This window comes from Herpailurus yagouaroundi, unplaced genomic scaffold (assembly GCF_014898765.1).
Source record: "Herpailurus yagouaroundi ecotype Mexico unplaced genomic scaffold, PumYag 28, whole genome shotgun sequence".
Classification (NCBI taxonomy): Eukaryota; Metazoa; Chordata; class Mammalia; order Carnivora; family Felidae; genus Herpailurus; species Herpailurus yagouaroundi.
In genome coordinates this window covers 47,624,481-47,644,566 of record NW_024412376.1, presented here as the reverse complement: position 1 = coordinate 47,644,566, position 20,086 = coordinate 47,624,481, and the positions used below count along the sequence as shown (strand labels likewise).

Genomic DNA, 20,086 nt, shown 5'->3' with positions numbered 1-20,086 from the left:
CCAAAGAGAGCTGGTTTCTTTTTATTTCTGCTCCACTGTGTTTTCCTACATATGTTGCAGTAGTATGTGCCCTGCTTTCAGGGTTTGACTGCCTCTCCTTAGCACTGTGACCTTGGGTAAGTAACTTAACTTGCCTGTGGCTCAGTTTTCTCTTTCATGTTTTATGACAATGTCCTTTAATTGTTGCAACAACCCTCTGAAGTAATACTGTTTGTGATAATCCTTCAGAGGGTTGTTATTACAATCAAAGGACAAAGGGAATAAAGCAGAACAAACAAAACCTGAAGTTAGTAGACTGAAGAGAATAACAAAGATTAGAGCAGAAAGAAATGAAACAGAGACTAAAAAGACAATAAAAAAGATAAATGAAATTAAGAGCTGGTCTTTGAAAAGATAAAATTGACAACCCTTTAGCTGGACTCACTAAGTAAAAAAGGGAGAGGACTCAAATCAGAAATGAAAGAGATGAGGGGCACCTTGATGGTTTAGTTGGTTAAGTGTCTGACTCTTGATTTTGACTCAGGTCCTGATCTCACAGTCATGAGATTGAGCCCTGCATGGGGCTGTGTCCTGACAACACAGAGCCTGCTTGAAATTCTCTCTCTCTCCTCTCTCTCTCTCTCTGCACCCTCCCCCATGCTTGCTTCCTCTCTCAAAATAAACATTAAAAAAAATGAAAGAGATGATACAACTGATACCACAGAAATATAAGGTTCATAAGAAACAACTACAACAATTTTATGCCAACAAATTAGACATCTAGAAGAAATGGATAAATTTCCAGAAACATTCAATCTACAAGACTGAATCATGATGAAGTAGGAAATCTGAACAGACTAATTATTAGTAAGGAGATTGAATCAATCATCAAAAACTTGCCAACAAATAAAAAAGTCCAGGACCAGATGGCTTCATTGGTGCAATGTACCAAACATTCAAAGAAGAATTAATACCACTCCTTCTCAAACTCTTCCAAAGAAAAGAAGAGGAGGGAATTCTTCCACACTCATTTTATAAGGCCAGCACTGCCCTGATACCAAAACCAAAGAAGGATACACAAGAAAAATATAAGCCAATATCCTCAACAAAATATTAGAGAAGCAAATCCAACAATAAATTATAAGGATCATATACTATGACCAAGTGGGATTTATTCCAAGATGCAAGGATGGTTCAACACCCACAAAATTAGTCAATATGTCATAGCACATTATCAAAATGAAGGATAAAAATCATATGATCATCTCAATGGATGCACAAAAAGCATTTGGTAAAATTCAACATCCATTTATGATAAAAACTCTCAACAAAGAAGGTATAGAGGGAAGGTACCTCAACACGATAAAGACCATATATGACAAACTCACAGCTAACATTATACTCAATAGTGAAAAGCTGAAAACGTTTCCTCTAAGATCAGGAAGAAGACAAGGATGCCCACTCTCACCACTTTTATTTCACATAGTATTTAAGTCCTAGCCAGAACAATGAGGCAAGGAAAATAAAGGCATCCAAAGTGGAAAGGAAGAAATAAAATTGTCACTATTTGCAGATGATATATATAGAAAACTCTAAAGACTCCATCCCAAAACTTTTAGAATAAATGAGTTCAGTAAAATTGAAGGACACAAAATCAATACACAAAAATCTGTGGTGTTTCTATATAGTATAATGAGCTGTTAGAAATAGAAATCAAGAAAACAAAACCATTTACAAGTGTATCAAAAAGAATAAAATACCAAGGAATAAATGTAACCAAGTAGGTGAAAGACCTGTACATTGAAAATTATAAGATATGGATAAAAGCAATTGAAGACACAAATAAATGGAAAGATATTCCATGCTCATAGATTGGAAGAATTCAATATTATTAAAAATCCATACAACCCAAAGCAATCTACATTTTCAATATAATCCCTATCAAAATTCCACTGTCAATTTTCAAAGAAATAGAACAAGTAATCCCAAAATTTTTATGGATCCAAACACACACACACACACACACACACACACACACACACACACACAAACCACAAATAGCCAAAGCAATCTTGAGAAAGAACAAAGCTGGAAGTATCATGTCCCTTGATTTCAAATTATACTTCAAAGCTACAATAATTAAAACAGTATCGTACTGGCATAAAAACAGACACACATAGATCAGTGGAACAAAATAAACAGCCCAGAAATAAACCCATGCATATATGGTCAATCAATCTACAACAAAGGAGGCAAGAACACACAATGGGGAAAGGACAGTCTCTGCAATAAATGGTGTAGGGAAAACTGGACAGCCAAAGAATAAAAAGTCTACCCGAATCTTACACCATACACAAAAATTAACTCAAAATGGATGAAAGACTTAAATATAATACCTAAAACCATAAATCTCCTAGAAGAAAACATAGGCAGTTATGCTCTTTGACATACATCTTGGCAATGGTTTTTTGAATCTGACACCAAAACAAAAGCAACAAAACAAAAATAAACAAGTAGGAAAAAAATAAACAAGTGGGACTGTAACAAACTAAAAAGCTTCTGCAGAACAAAGGAAACCACAACAAAATGAAAAGGCAACCTACAGAATGAGAGAAGATATTTGCAAGTCATATACCTGATAAAGGACTAATATCCAAAATATATAAAGAATTCATACAACTTGATAGCAAAAAAAAAAAAAAAAAAATCCAATTAAAACATGGGCTAAAGATCCAAATAAACATTTTTCTAAAGAAAACAATACAGATGCCCAACAAATACATGAAAGGATGCTCAACATCACTGATCATCAGAAACATGCAAGTTGAAACCACAATGAAATATCAATTCACACCTGTTAAAATGGTTTTTATCAAAAATACAAGACACATCAAAGTGTTGGAGAGGATGTGGAGGAAAGGGAACCCTGTGCCCTGTTGGTGGGAAGGTAAATTGTTGCAGCCACTGTGGAAAACAGTATGAAGGTTCCTCCTAAGACTGAAAATAGAACTACCATATGATCCAGCAATTCAACTTCTGGGTATTTATCTGAAGAAAACAAAAACATTAACTCAAAAAGACAGATGCACCTCCATATTTATTGCAACATTATTTATAATAGTCAAGTGTCTGTCAATGGATGAATGGATAAAGAAATGTGGTGTACCTTCTCTGTCTCTCTGTCTCTCTGTCTGTCTGTCTGTCTCTCTCTCTCTCTCTCTCTCTCTCTCTCACACACACACACACACACACACACACACACACACACACACACACAATGGAATATTACTCAGCACTAAAAAGAATGAAATCTCACCATTTGCGACAACATGGATGAACCTGGAGGGCATTATACTAAGTTAAATAAGTCAGAGAAAGATAACATACTGTATGATCTCTCTTATGCATGAAATCTAAAAACAAAGACAACAACAACCACAAGACAAGCTCATAGATACAGAAAACAGATTGCTGGTTGCCAGTGGTGAATGGGAAACATGGGTGAGGGGGTCAAAAGGTAGAAAGAAAGAAAGGAAAAAAGACAAAGAATTTTGGTACTGCTTAGCTAGTATCATTCTAATGAATTGAAAACCACTGATTTCATGTTGATCTTGTATCCAGACATCTAAAAATTATTTTATTTGTTATAATACATTTTCACAAATGCACAATTATTGGTAAAAAAAATATTCCTTGCTAATATTTTTGCCCAAACTGAATTTTAAGACTTCAGCTAAAAGTATTAAAACACTTACAAAAGCATTTCCTAACTTAAATCAGAAAAATGTAAATTAAAACAGTAAGTTCATTTTTGCTGATAATTTGCATTTATTTATTTAAAAAAAATTTAATGTTTATTTTTGAGAACGGGACAGAGCATGAGTGGGGGAGAGGGAGAGGGAGACACAGAATCCGAAGCTGGCCCCGGGCTCCAAGCTGTCAGCGCAGAGCCGGCTGCAGGGCTTGAACCCACAAACTGCGAGATCATGACCTGAGCTGAAGTCAGATGCTTAACTGATTGAGCCACCCAGGCTCCCCAAATTTGCATTCATTTTTAAATTTGATAATAGGTCATGCTGGCTATGGCATAAACACTTACATACGTTTGGTGGGAAGATAAATTGTTCAGTCTAACCTTTTGTGAGAGCAATATGGCAGAGTGAATCAATATTGAATGAATAATCCCTTTTAGCCTGTAAAAAAGAATCCGGTTTATACTTAGGTCTTTCAAGTGAGAATATTAAAAGAAACATTAAGCTATTAAAAGAAATATTAAATATATTATAAGAAAATATTAAAAGAAAATGGGACACAAAACATAAAATATTCAGAATACTACCTGGCGCATTAACAGCTAGAGTGTCATAGGGTTGGTTTTTTTTTAAATTACTTGTTTACATATGGGTGAAGTTAAAAGCATTTTAACACCTGGCACAGTGTGGGCACTGGTGGATAAGAATGGAGGCCAGCTCTAAACAATGAGCGCAACCTTATAGGCTCAGTATTCACCCTGTTTTACTGTTCTATGTCCCAAGTGAATTTGAGACACACTGGAGGGCAGAGTTAAAGTATTTCTGTCTCCAAAACCTAGTAGAGTACCTGGAATAGGATATACTTTCAGTATTGTTTGTTGAAAAAATGAATTCTGAAAGTCCGTTTTCCCCGTCATGATTTCTTGCAAGTGAGCTTTCTGTGGTAGAGCTTACTCAGGAAGCACTTGCCTTAATTCTTATGGGTTCTAAAACGTAAAAGAATTCTGTCTTCTTCTGGGGGTCGGTGGGTCCTGACAAGAACATTAGGGGCATTGATGAGTCCATGACCTGCCTAGACTGCCTGGTAGACATTGCATAGGGCCATTCCTTCTACGCAAATCTCATTTTGGGAACATCAGTTCATGGAACTGAGCACAAGCATTACTCGGTTAGAATGGCCATAATGGCAGTGGTGATGGCACTTTACAGAACGTTGACTGAGCCCAGACAGTGTCATGGATGTTGCATAGGAGAAATGTATTCCACTCCTACCCGGAGGACAAAAGAAATCTAGATTGCTCTTGCTGATTTCTTATAGGATTCCGTTTGTCTAGCTGCTCCTAAAATCAGGTGAATTCAACCAGAACTTTGCCAGAATCTTGACTGTCATGTCTTTGCAAAACACACGGAAATCATTGACTTCTTTTGTGCATTATCTTTTGCCCAAATGCCATGCCTTTGGTCCAGTAACTAGCAACCCAGGCATTCAATGTATCATGAGATTTCTCTACATTTTCTACTGTACTGTATATTACGCAAAGTAGTAGGTGTAACTTCTATCCCTGTTAGTGAAAAAATTGTTGACACAGTGGCACTTTAGTGTCGTGTGGAAGGTGTATTTCTTAGTTATACATGAGAAAATCTGAAGAGTATTTCTGTATGTTGTTAAAGAGATTCCAAAAATGATACCAGAACTCACTGGAATGCTGAGTTCTGAGGAAAGAAGTAGGAAAATCATATGGGACAGACATGCATCCTACTGGTGAGGTATTTTTCTTTCTTTCTTTTTTTTTTTTTACATTTTACTTATTTTTGAGAGAGAGAGAGAGAGAGAGAGAGAGAGCGAGCACGCAAGTGGGGGAGAGGCAGAGAGAGAGGGAGACGCAGAATCTGAAGCAGGCTCCAGGCTCTGAGCTGTCAGCACAGAGCCCGATGTGGGGCTCGAACTCACAAACCACAAGATCATGATCTGAGCCGAAGTTGGACGCTTAACTGACTGAGCCACCCAGGCGCCCTGTGAGGTGTTGTAAACAAAGAATTGACAGGCTGATTGGAAGATGCACAGTCCATACTGTGTAGAGGTTAAAAGCACAGGCTGGGCGTAAAGCACGTTTCATTTTTAATCTTCACCAACAGTCCTGGGATAACCCTGAACCTCTCTGAGCCTTAGTTTCTTTGTCTGTAAAATGAGGATAATAATAGTACCCATCTGAGGCACTCTTTAATACTATTCATCCATTAGGCTACCTTTGCATCTTTCAAGCACATGGGATGATTATAGGCTCTCCTGTTGGTAGCTGTGGCTATGTGACTAATTCTGGCCAATAAGGTAAAAAAAGAAATAGAAGATTTCACTTCAGGCCATGCGATTTAATTACTGACTTGTCAAAGTTAACAGTGTTTGAGGTGGTGACTGCTTTGTTACCTGACAGCCATGAGCAGACATTCCTTGTTGATGCACAGATAAACACAAAACATGAGAAATCTTTGTTGTGTTAAGCCACGGAGAGTTGGCAGGATTGTTGTTGTTGCTGTTGTTGCTGCAGCAGCAAAACCTAGATCCTGACTAGTAAAATACCTTACCAGGTTGTTGTAAGGATTAAGTATTTGTTTGTAAAGTGCTTGGCTACTAAGTGTTCAGTGGATAATGGTGCCATTAACTATTTTTTTTAAATGTTTATTTATTTATTTTGAGAGAAAGAGAGCTGAGTAGGAGAGAGGCAGAGAGAGAGGGAGGGAGAGAATCCCAAGCAGGCTCTGTGCTGTCAGCACAGAGCCCGATGCGGGGTTCCATCTCACAAACCATGAGATCATGACCTGAGCTGAAATCAAGAGTTGGACGCTTAATTGACTGAGTTACCCAGGTGCCCCAACTATTTTAAGTGATGTTAGCACAACATATAAAGTGATGGATCATAAGGAGATACAAGTAAAAGTATCACAGAATTTGAGGAAGGAAGCAGTTCCTTTGTGAGGAAATTTGGGAGCTACAGGATGGGCTGAAGTGTGGAGACCCAAGGAAAGAATCTAAGGAGAAGGAATTTACATGAGTAAAGACAGCTCTAGTCCTCATGATTTGGATGAGAAACTCAGTTGGGTTGAAAGCTAGACTATTTAAAAAGTAAGAACAGGAAATAAAGCTGGAATGGATGGATCCAAATCAGCATTTTGAAATAATCTGGATGGACCGAGTAGCAAAGAGGTATGAACAATGAGGAAAAAGCCATGGACCTGAGCTAGATGTCCTTCATTCCTTGTGATGATAGGCTTCTCGTCATCAAGTTATTTCCTTCTACTGTCTCAGTTTTCTAATGTCTCCTATACATAAAGTCCTTGCAGTGGTGACAATGTGGGCATGGTGTTGATCAGGCCAGTTAAGCAGACACCAGCCCCTCCCTACTGTAACCCTATCCAACTGGCCTAGAGCCTCACTGTGGGGGTAATTCTGCCATTGGGCTTGGTTTGAAATGTTTTGGCCAATTATGAGAAACTGCATTTCCCTGATTCCCCCCTATTTAGGTTATGCAAACATCATTTAAAACAAAAAAGAAGAGAAAAGGAAAAGGGAAAAAGAGCTATCACACAGAATCAGCAGTAACCGTATTCTGGCTATTGTTTAAAAACAGAATTACTTTGTTTTGGCAAGCTAATATGCTATGCTAGCAGTTTTACCTGATGGAGGGGGGAGAAAAAAAGAATGCAGTGAAATAAATTATTGCTCACCTTACCAGCACCAGCACTGGCCTCCTATGAACAAGGCTGGCCTGTTTTCAGGGACACAAAACTAAACTTGGAATCAGTGTGGAGAGAGTAAAATCCTTAAAGCTAGCTTACATTGGATTTGGTTTCTTTGGGATGCTCAGGCATTTGGCCTAGAGTGAGATGGGGGTTTCTGGGGATAGACTTTATTAAACCATATTCTAAGAGCTGAGCATTCAACAGAGCATCCTTGCGTGACAGGGGGGTGGGGGTGGTGGGTAAAGGTGTCAAATGCAGCTTTACAGGGGAAAGAACCAAGCCTGAGAAGTCAGAGAACCTGGCTTTGCTCTGGGCTCTGACCAGCCTCTCTGAGTTAACAGGTTTCTTTCAGTAAAATAAAGGAGCCGTAATGATACCTGCTCTACCTTTATTATAGGTTGTTGTGAGATACAAATTAGACATTATATGTAACAGTAGAGTGCTTTACAATGTTCAAGTATTATAATAAACAGTTACTTAATTTCATCTAGTTGTCTGTACCATCAGGTTTAAATAGCATTAAAGAAAAACCAATAAACTTCAAATATTAAGGAATGGTATAAGATCCTCTGGCTACTACACTCAATTTCTTTTGTAGCTACAATGGAAGAAATTTATCCTTTGGGAATGCAAGTTACAAGGGAATTTCAGACCCTCATTTTATAGGTGTTTCATTTCTTTGGGTTCTGGTAGAGGGAAGCTCTGTGATTAAAACTTGACCCTGGTCTAATTATATCATTTGGCTGGAGCAGGAAAGCTGGTTGGCATTCATCCTGTGTGTCCAGTTGATTAATATAACTGGGGATCAGGACATTTGAAGTCAGAATGCCATATTTAAGAAGGTTATTACAGTTCAAGACTTCTTTCCTAAGGCAGCATTCGCTCTGTTGAAAATACAACAGAAAATAACCCACCAGACATCATTTATCAGCACTGCTATTTCCTTTCATGTTTCCTTCCTTTAATCCCTTAGATTAAGTGATAATTTTTGGCAGTGTATACAGATGGACCCAAAAGAATCAAAGAAAAAACTTATTAGAAAACACCATCAACAAACTTGGAATTTAGATGTTAATTTTGACTAATGTACAAAATGAACTACATTTGTTAAAAAGTCCACAATGTAGCTTCTTTGGTATTTAAAACATTTTTTCCCATTATTTTATGTTTATTTTTTTAAGTGTTTTTTTAATGTTTATTTATTGTTGAGACAGACAGAGCGTGAGCTGGGGAGGGTCAGAGTGAGAGGGAGACACAGAATCTGAAGCAGGCTCCAGGCTCTGAGCTGTCAGCACAGAGCCAGATGCAGGGCTTGAACTCACAAACTATGAGATCATGACGCAAGCCGAAGTCGGACGCTCAACTGACTGAGCCACCCAGGCACCCCTATTTTTTTCCATTATTTTAAATGAAGGTATAGATTAAAAAATATATATACATATATAAATATATATATTTATTTTTTGAGAGAGAGACAGAGAGAGTGAGCAGGGGAGGGGCAGAGAGAGAGGGAGAGAGAGAATTCCAAGCAGGCTTCACACGGTCAGCACAGAGCCTGATGAGGGGCTCAAACTCATGAACTGTGATATTATTACCTGAGCTGAAACCAAGAATCAGATGCTTAACCAACTGAGCCACCCAGGCACCCCTAAAGGTATAGATCTTAAGCAAGCTTGATGGTTTACTGAGTAGGTATATGTTTATGTACAAACACCCACTGTTTCCATCACCCCATACTTCTCTCCTCTCCTTACCAGTGAATACCCACTCCTTGCCATGAAGCCACCATTATGACTTCTGTCACCACAGGTTAGCTTTGCCTGTGACTGAATTTCATACAAATGGAATCATAAAGTAGGTATTTATTTTTGCCTGGCTTCTTTTGCTTAACATGATATTTTCATATTTATCTATGCTTTGATATATATCAATAGCTTGTTTCTTGTTTCTTCTTATTACTAATATTCCATTGCATGTATGTACCAAATCAATCTATAGATTTTCCTCTTGCTAGTTGTTTTCACTTTTTGCCCATTATGAATAAACACGCTATGACCGTTCTTGTACAAGTCGTTCTGTGAATGTACACATTCATTCTCTTGGAGATGTATCCAAGAGTAGAATTGCTAGATTAGAGGGTAGTATGCATTTAACTTTCACAGAAACTGTCAAACACATTTCCAAAGCAACTGTGCCATTTTAAACTCCCACCACACTATCTAACTTGTAATTTGGCAGAGTGTGTAAATTGATATTCCTGAAAAAATGAGTTTTGTAAACAATAGTTTTCATACACAATGACTAATGAGTGAGATGCTTTATACCTACATAAATTTCAGATAAATTTGAAAAATAATTAATTGATCAGTTATCTTACTTCTTGGTAGGGAAGCATTAAAGAGATCAGCAACCAGATGAAAATTCATAACTTTTATAATGTGCTTTTTTTGTTAATCAAAAAGGATTATAAAAACAAAATAAAAATAGAGAAAAAGCACTATGCACTAAAATTATGAAAACAAATATTAAAACTACTTAATATCGCATTTTACCAATTCTAGGCCATACCATTTCCTCCCCCGCATTTTAACACCTCTGATATTATGAGCCATCTTATAGCCAATGACAATTTACATTAGATATGATTTATGAGTTTAGTTAACAACAGTGGACTAAGTATGAAGTACCGTGGTAGGTCACAGTAACATCTCAGAGAAATCAAAGATGTGGGAACTAAAACTAGGCACTGTCTTTATATGTGGCTATCAGATGAGGAAGATGCTTACACCATGGTACTTCATGGTTCCAAAGGTTCGCTAACATAAGCATGCCCACCTCTGCTGGTGGGGAGTAAATTGTTACCACCATTTAGGAAAACAGTTCGACAAAACTCATCAAGATCCTTCAAAATCACTTTTGACTCCGTAAATTGACTTTTAAAAATGTATGCTAAGGGACAAATACAGAAATAGTATATATAAACAATTAAAATGGTCGTGATTTCATAATGATGAAAACTGAAAGCAATTTATTTGCTGAACAACAGGGGACAATTAAATAAACTCCAACAACGGACTATATTGTGCAACCACTAAAGTATTTTTAAAAAATTTCTAAAGTTATAGAAAAATGCTTGCTTATTTATTTATTTATTTATTTATTTTCAGGAGTAGAATTTAGTGATTCATCACTTACATATAATACCCAGTGCTCATCCCAACAAGTACCCTCCTTAATGCCCATCACCCATTTAGCCCATCCCCCACCAATGCTTACTTTTTAATGTCAAATAGGAAAGTAGAAAAAAATTATATTAATGGTCTGGCTCTACAAGGTTTACCAATATACATGCGATGTTTATATATATCCATTAGAAAAATTTAATATACTAATATGAATAATGATTATTTCTGGGTGGTGAGATTATTTTTGTTTACTTTATACTTTTCCCTATTTTCAAAATTTCCCACAATTAGCAATAAAACCTTGAAGTTATTTTTAAAATCACATGTATAAAGAAATAGCTGTGAAAATGATGACTAATAATCTAATTTGCATAACATGGGCATGAAAGAATAAGTTAAACCTCATGAAAATCAGCCAACATTCATCACTCTTTTCACAAATAAGGAACCTGGAAAAAAATCTGTTCCTAATCAAGCGTATATATCGGTCACGGCAGGATAAAGTCAGGATAGACCATTGCTGCCTGTCCAGAAATTACCCCTTTGTTTTCCACTTCATGAATTATAGGACTCATAGTCAGAATCCTGATCACATTACAGAGTTTTATAGGTTTTTTGTTTGTTTTTTTTTTACTCATAAACAGTTTGGAATTTTCTGTTCACATGGACATTCAGTACACTTGACTCATCTTACAATCAGACTGATCCCTGGGGTTAAAAACCTTAAGGGAACTACCATCTATTTTCAGTGCTTTCGGTAAAACTTGATTATGATTTTTAAAGTTTTCAAATGTTAAAATGATGTTCATTTTTTATAGGAGATTAGAACGATTTCTTATGTTGTTCATTATGGTCTTGTAGTATCTTGCAGGGAGAGTGAATGAGAGACCCTGTGCCCCCTAAAAAGACAAGTTTATCATGAATATCAGGGTTGAACTGTGGTATTGCTCTGGGCTGTCATCCAAGATCTGGACTTCACATCAGAGTTTCAGAGAAGCAGGGAAGGCTATGAAATGTCCAGGTGGATCTGGTTGGAAGCATCCAATGAAAACAAGGATATTCTCTGAGACATAGTGAACAGTTTCCCATTGGATGAAAGCCACTGTTTGTTTAGCAAGGCACTTTGGTGTAGGCACTGTGCTTACACCTCCATTAGCTCAGTACATCTTATTAATTTGATTTTAAGGAGGCTGGGCCTTGCCAGGCAAGTACTCTGGGAGTCTTAGGATACATGCTTTTTTCAGACAGTCTTACAAATGGATCCCTCTACTGTTAGCCATGTACTTTATTCTAGATGTCTCCCAGAGCTGCTTCCCTGGCAGAAGAATATGTCACCTGTCCTAGGGCACAGGAGTTAATGGATTATAGTATTTGAGGAGCCAATAATTAGGTCCATGTTACAAATATGTCAGTTACATCAGCTGAGAAAGGGAAGCAGCTGGCTGTTGGGTTGGTTAGATGGACAGAGTGGACATATGATCATCTCGTCAATTGTTGACACATGTAACAGGCCTTTCAAAGAACTCATCAAAACTAGTAAAACAAATGTCAGCTTTGACTTTTCAACTGACCTCAAAAGCATTCCTTTTCCAAATCTCCAGGCCTCACCCTTTTAGGTTCTATCTACCTCAGATACTGAAATGTCACCAGAAATTCTTTTATAAGTTAGAGTATCAATTTGCAAATATAAGCTTCATTTGTCCTTCACTATAAATCTGTTCTATACTCTAACAGTAACCACTTATTCTGTTTTTGATTTATAATTTGGCATATTATTGTGTTTAAATCTCTATTTCATCACTTTCAAAACAAATGCTGTTACTCGTGTTCTGATCTTTGTAAAAATGTAGACTTAAGTTTCAAAAAAAAAAAAAAAAAGGCAGTACGATAAATTCTATGTCCCCAACTAGTCTCATTCCTAAAATGGATAGAAGAGGAAACGTGGCATATTTTACCACCCAGAATCCAACAATCATCTTTCCAAAATGGAACTTTGCCTAGGTGAGCAAAAGCTGGTCCTCAAGGTGTTTGTTTATTTGTTTTGTGATTAAATCTGTTTCAGTGCTTGAAATCTGTTTCTTCTGTTATGGTTTTTGAGCAACAGTGCGATACCTGCATGAGTTTTTCCTATTATTTAGAATCAAAATGCAAAGATATGCACATGTTTTAAATATAAACAATTACAGATGTATCTACCAATCACCAGCTGGTACGGGTGGCCATTTTCAACTGTTGTAAATGCTGTCTCATGCTGGGTTTACTTCCCAAATCTCTCCTGACTCCAGTTCGGGCCCCCAGAATTTCTTACCTTGACTTTGCAATAGTCTCTTAACTGGTCCTCAGACTCCTGTCAGATCCCTCTGAGTTATACTCCACATAATGCCAACATGCAATGTAAACAGCAAAAGCTGAACCCAGCAAGCCCCTCAGCCCCTGGCTATAATCCAGATGGGCATTCGGGTCCAATGATCTAGGCCTGCCTGCCTCTCCACCATCATCCCCGACTCCTGCACTATAATCTGTCAACTATAGGTTGCATCAGTTAGTTATCTTTGCTTGAGACATTCTTACCTCTTACTAGAAAATTCCTTCAGTAAAGCTTCATGGGCAACAATTAGGCAATTTGAATTCATAACCCCAGAAACAAGGAAATAATCTGAAATATCAACTAAGGTCTACACACATAACTATTTATAACTGTGTTATTTATTATAGCAAAAAATATGTATGCGTGGGGGACAGCTTAAATGTCTAAAAAATAGTCAAATAAATGATGACATATGAGACATTATATGTTAATTGAAATTGATGTTGATAAAGTTTTACAAACATGGAAAATGTTTATCTTAGAAACGACTTAAGGTGACTTAGGAGATGCAGATATTCAAAAAGGTGCCGTAAATGAAAAAGAAGAAATTAAAACAAGAATGGAGACATAAAACGGCCAAGGATAAAGCTAAAAAATCCCTTTTGGCTAGGGGTGGGCCACAATTTTGGCTCTTGGCCTTCTACCGACAAACAGAAAAAAATCTGGATGGTATCATAATTCATTACCCACAATATAAAAACATTCCTTTGCTTGGAAGAAGTGTGGTTATTCTGTACATGAGCTGCTCTGGCAAAGCCCCATGAAGAAGTCATAGAATAAAATCCTAACAAGAGACACAACGGCAAGTTTCTGAAGATTGCTTTTTACAGCAACCAATCCCTGATAAAAATGCTGGCAATTGGACCAGCCAACTCCATTCTCCCTGAGGAGCTAATATGTGTAATAGGGCAGGATTTCTGGTTTTCTGGATTTCTGTGAACCTACCTTATTACAGATGTATATTCAGAGAAACAAAAGGACTGAATTATATTTCAATAAATCTTCCCAAAGAGTAGACTTTTTTAAAAATCACACTTTTGATACATTTAATGAGTTTAAAGTTGTACTTGCTAAAAAAGTACCTGGAGTCCGGCTAATCTAGCTGGATAATTAAAAATAGACTTATCAGAATGAATAATTAAGGGGCAGGAGTTGAAGCAGGAAGATTAGTGAGAAAGCTACTACAGAAAGCCAGGAAAGAATGGATGGTGGTAATGATGTTAGTAACGGTAACAGGAGCACTTATAGTCCTAATCATAATAAGAGTAACATCATATTAGTATTGTAATAATAGTAACAAGAATAATAATAGCAACAATGATAATAATTATCATTCTTTGTTAGGTTTTAAATTGAATATGTAAAAATTGATTATTAGTTAGCCAACTTCAAGTTAAATTAGATGCTTACATCAAAATCTAGGTTTCTTCATTGACATTTTCTTTATAATAAAGGTCAAGGCTAAATTAAAAATACAACACACACACACACACACACAACCCTCCAGACTAGGGGAATGGGGAGTTAACATTTAATGGTAACTGAGTTTTAGTTTGAGAAAATGAAGTTTTGGAAAAGGGCAGTAGTGGTGATCATACAACAATGTGAATGTACTTAATGCCACTGAAGTATAAACTTAAAACATGGTTAAAAAGGTCAATTTTATGTTATGTATCTTTTATCCCCCCAACCCTTTCCAGAATTATCTGATCTAACAGGTAACCCTGCTCAGGACAAAAATGACATCCTGTTGTGAAGAACCAGGAGCCTGGACAAGCCCTGGACCCACAGGCCACTCATTGACCTTGACTCAGGGGGTGCTCAGAGCAGCCCTGCCTGCTGTTCTCCTTCAAACACTGGAAGCTGGCTTGAAGCTTCAACACTAAACAGTAGAAGTGCAACGCTTCCCAACCAGAACTATTTTGGGATAGGTGTTACAACTAAGTTGCTTTCCTTATCCAACTACTAACCCCTGCTCTAAGATATCAAAATCAAAGACCTCAGTAAGAGCACAGGTAGTAGTGACTGCCTCCTACAGTGTCCTCCAGGAAACACTGTTTACAAAATGTGATTATATGAGGGAATTTGTTGCATGGGAACTCTGTTTATGAGCAAGGTAAAAGTGGGGGCATATCTACCAGAGATGATAATTTAGTTTGAGAGGATATTATCTGTAATCCAACTGTCATGACAGGGAGCCAGCAGGGCATGCTGCTTCCATGGGTCACTTCTGCATAACCCAACGATATCATCTGTATGTGAAAAACTGCTTTTGTCTGTTTTCTTTAAGTGGGGTGGGATGGTGAGACACGAAGAGCTCATCAACAGGTTATTAAGAAACAAGCTAACGGGAACCAGGACACCTTCCTGTTTAACCTCAGTAGAATATTCTGACTGGCCTGTGAAAACATCTGGACTCTTGAGGAGCAGGTTCTAAATAAGCACCAACATGCCAGGGGCTTTGGTTGGTTTATTTAATTTAGAGTTTCATCAGCTTCTGCCTACAGAGTCAGAGGCCAAAGGAAAGTCAAAATGAGCCACTAATAATCTGGAACCATTTCTAACATATTCTTAGAATATTAAGTGAAAAGAGGATAATAAACGATGTTGACAGTAGTGTCTCAAACTTGAAAAAATAGGCATGGCAAATCAAAGCAAGGAAATATACACAAATATTAGCAGTTGTTATCTGCTAACGCTGAGGGAGTCAGACAATTAAATATTTATGCAGTATACCAATCTTCTATAATGAAGATGTAATAGACAAAGCAAACTGCTGTTAGTGTGAAAATGTACTTTTTTTGTGGAGCCTTTCTTGTGCCTAGCTTTGCTTCCTCCAACTTTTTAAAATCCATCTTGCTTTGGTTGTTGTACGCATCGCTCTGAATTGTGATTGCTTGTTTAAACTCACATCTCTCTCTTCCACACTACACTGATTTCCTTTAGGGCAGAGATCATGCCAGAGTTTTCAACTCTGGTACTTCACACCATGCCTGGCACACGGCGGCCACACAATAAATGTCTATTGTTTCAAATGAAGCATTCAGGCCCTTTAAAATTGTTCCTACAACATACAAGAGTTCCCAAAGTCAAAGGAAAAGACAGTAGCAGACACTAATACCCTCCTAAATTAATGATAATGCTGTAGGGATCCATCAGAGAAAGGAAATAATTCTATAGGCACCTAGGGAAAGGATGCATATATTCCTTTCTTTCTTTCGTTCTTCTTCTTTTTTTTTTTTAATGGCAGACTTTCGCCCTGCCCAAGGAGGTCAGATTCTTTTTGAGCCGGAGTGTTTGAAACTGGGTAGCTAAATAGACTGAAATGGTTAACTACTGAAGAAAAGGAACACCGTAGGATAAAAGCCACGGGAAGAATCTGAGAGCCCAGCTTATTCTCTGGACAAGAGAAGACAATAACATTTCAATTCAGTGCTTCAATAAAATATCTTCTGTAGCTAAAAATCATAATCACAAGTACAAATCTGACTCGCCAAAACCAGCCCTAAAGTCAACTGTAATGTAGATTTCGGCATATAGATGCTGTAAGCAAAATCAAAGTTCTTTGGAAAACATCCTGGTGGTGTATTAGGATCAAACCCAAACCACAAAAGTTGGCCCTGTCTGACCCTGAGGTGCTTTGTGTGTTGCTGTGGATGTGCATGCCTGTCTGGCCCCACAGGGAGCCTCGTCTGTGCATGTGCCGGAGAAGGCCCCTGGGGGAAAATGGTAAGTACGTATGTGCATGACTTAACTTCAGTAATCGCCGTGACTACAAATAAGGAAGGGAGATCATTTATTAATTCATCCTCATTTGTGCAAGGGTTTCCAAAAGACACAAACAAGAGAATGACTCTGAAAAAATCATGGTACAAGAATATCCTGGAGTGATTCGGAAAGATACCCTAAGTGACCCCAATAGAGAAGTGATGTACCTGGTGTGTCAGAAGTTAGGAGGCTGCAGAAAAGAGTATAAAAGAAGAAAGACAAAATCTAGATTTTTTTTTTTGAAACTGTTTATACTCCGAGGGGATGCAAAAAATTCTGTGGGTGAGTCAGCCTGGAAATAATGAGAAAGAGAGTCTATAAAGTTCATAGGAGCTAGGGCTTAATCATACCCCAGAGGAAATTATGTAGCAAAAAGCAAATGCCAGTGCATTTGTTTGATAACATCCATTAGCGCAGACTGTCTGGCAGAAACAAGCAACAGGCATCAAAATATCTCGACTTTAAAGTCAGCACGGAAAAAATGGATGAGCTCTTCAAAGAGTAAATATATATGGCTCATCTAAGATCAAACGATAAGGAACTCTAACCTGTACTTGGTAATTCTCAATGTTATTTTGTTATTTAAAGCAGGGCCCACAATAAGGAAATAAAAGCAGATGGACAATAAGAAGCTTGAAGCAGAAAGAATCAAGGAATGAGCTGAGAACCAAATAATAATGTAAAAATGAAGGGTTTCAGGCCAAACTGAACTGGCCTAGGGCAAGGGCTAGTATAAATATAATTGAAGTTCCTAAACTTTTATTTTTTTTTGTAAATATTAAAATGCTATTTCCCTGGTTAGTATTTCCAAAAATTATACTGTAGGAGATAGATCTGGAATAGTACATGATGACAATCTAAACACTGCTAAAGCAATGTAATTTGTCATAATTAAGAACTGAAATCAGCCAATGTTCCACAACAGGCGCATGGTAAATTGAATTGTGGTACATCTATGGCTTGGATATTATGCAGCTTCTAGTTAATTCTGCGCAGTAACATGGAATATACATGACAGAGCTCTAGATGAAGAAGTCACTTTATACAATATGGATTACAGAGCTAAAGTAATGCTATATATAGTTTTTAAAACAGATTTTCTTAATTACATTTATATTCTCAAGAAAAAGTTTCAATTCAACTTAAATTTGCTTTGATGTTTTTTTTAGTAGTACCCTCATAGAGCTCTAAACATACACCAAGCAGAAGCAAAGCACGTTCCTCGCTTCTATGAGGCTTTATGAAACCCTTAGTAAAATATTGTAGACATAAAAAAATGCTACCTCTGGAGCAGCATCTCTGTAGCTCACACACCGCCTGCCATTCTTTGCCAGTGTTTCTAGAAGTCACCAAGTAAATACCAAGTGTAATGTCTGAAGAGAGAATGATACATTCCCTCATAGGAAGACCCATCGAGCCTTCATGTGTCCCAGTTTATGATTTTGCCGTAGAGACAGTCAAGCATCTATAAACTAGGGAAAGTGAATCCCCAGGGAAGGCTTTGGCTAGGGCCAGCACAGTGCACTTTTCTCCAGGCCCTTTCCTGATGATCAATGTGCCTAAAAGCATTTCAGAAGAGACCATTCCCCTTGGGAGTTTCTGCATTTATTTGCATACCCTGTCCTTTTTTTTTTGACACTTCTTTGTCATTTTGGGATTATTAAACTAATTCCTTTACAGGCATATTTTATTTCTTTTGTATTTCTAAAAAACAGTTCTTAAAGGTGCCCTGATTTATATCTTGGTGTATTTTATCTACTTTATTTACTTAAATACTCTTAAGAATTTTTAAAGCTAATCTTTCTAAGTGAAGAACCTCTCTTCAAGGGATAATTTTTTTATGTCTAGGATACTTCACAGATGCAACAACAACACTAAAAAAGCTGTTTAATTACAGGAAGACAGCTTTTATGCAGTCTTGAAGCATTTGATTTCATTGAAGTATTTAAACTTATTTAATTTTAGCCATATAAAAAATTCAAATACCTTAACAGTGAATTTCAATTAGGGAGAAGGATTAGGGTTATACAAGAAATCACTTGGGGAGTTCTTGAAACTAGACCTGTTGGCATTTCCAAATTCTAGGAGTTTCGGAGTGACTGTCACATTCCCTTCCTGCCGGTAAAACAAACAAAACAAACAAACAAAAAATCCAAAAAATACAAAAACAAGGGAAATGAAATTTGCCTTTGACTTCCCAGGTACTCCTGACCATATTCTGGCTGTTGATCCCTTCATGAGTATTCACAGCATACTTTTAAGAGTTCATTAATTATATTAAAACTGCACTTGTGAAAGTGGGAACTGATTCTAAATACCACAGTTTTGTTGTTACAGAAAGCTCTTACTTGGAGTCATATCATCAAATTGTGTATCATGAGGTTCTAATGAATAGCAGTACTCATCCTTTGGTGCAAGGAAGATCAGAAAAATATTTATTTCACAAGAAAGAATGTTTTCAAGGGGAACGGTCACACAAAAAGAACAAGGTTTTTGATTGTTTGATACTTAAACCCGGAAATGGTTGTGCAGACTGACCTTGCTGGGCTAGGCCATGCAGGTCTGAGCCAGGGAGGTCAGCAGGCACTCGGCATGCACACCCCATTCAAAAGCAGGCAGCCCAGTGACTCACCGGCAGGGCAAGATCCGTACAACGTCGTTGGGCTTGTACCCTTCAATGCAAACTGCACAGTTATCAAAATCGGGCTCTGTTTCCTGTAACAGAGAAAATACAGATGAGCCTACTTGTGTAGCTTCAGCTCTTGGGGAAATATCCAAACAAGCAAGGAGAGCTTGCTTGGAGCAAGGCTTTCAATGGCCCAGCTGCCATTTTCTTAATCAAAAATTGCTCAGTTTCCATTCCTTCCAACCTCCACTTTTTGTTTCTGGGTTCCACTGCAAGCGCTTTTGTAAGGGAACGGTTTTTTAATGTATCGTTACTAATTATGCTATTTATTATAATTGTGAGAAAGTAATTTTTAAAAATACCATCACTGAGAATGCTATTTATTATAATTAGAGGTGACATCAAAAGCTCAAGGATGAGAAATAGCGTTTAGGGAGAACTGTCTGAACGTTATTTCATCTATCACCTCCTTGGGAATCTTATGTACACAACTCCAGAACAATGGATTTAACTTTTTATTCAAGTATATAAATCTCTTTCAATACCCCATTGTATATGATTTATGTGGTGGTCCCTGCTCTTTTATTCTTCTGTTTGAGGGGAAAAAGTAATGAAAAAATATACTTTAAGTTTAGTAATGAATTAAATGAATTTCATCTTATCAAGCTCA

General features: G+C 37.3%; 1 protein-coding gene across 4 annotated transcripts in view; it reads right to left on the bottom strand.

Annotated features, from left to right (window-relative positions):
- The window catches only part of RNF150 (ring finger protein 150), a 292,882-nt gene that overhangs the window by 94,180 nt on the left and 178,616 nt on the right, over window positions 1–20,086 (bottom strand). For all 4 annotated transcript variants that reach the window (XM_040473333.1, XM_040473315.1, XM_040473324.1 and 1 more), the window contains exon 4: window positions 19,423–19,505. In XM_040473333.1, coding sequence (XP_040329267.1) covers window positions 19,423–19,505 — 83 coding nt within the window. The remainder of the gene's footprint in view (window positions 1–19,422; window positions 19,506–20,086) is intronic.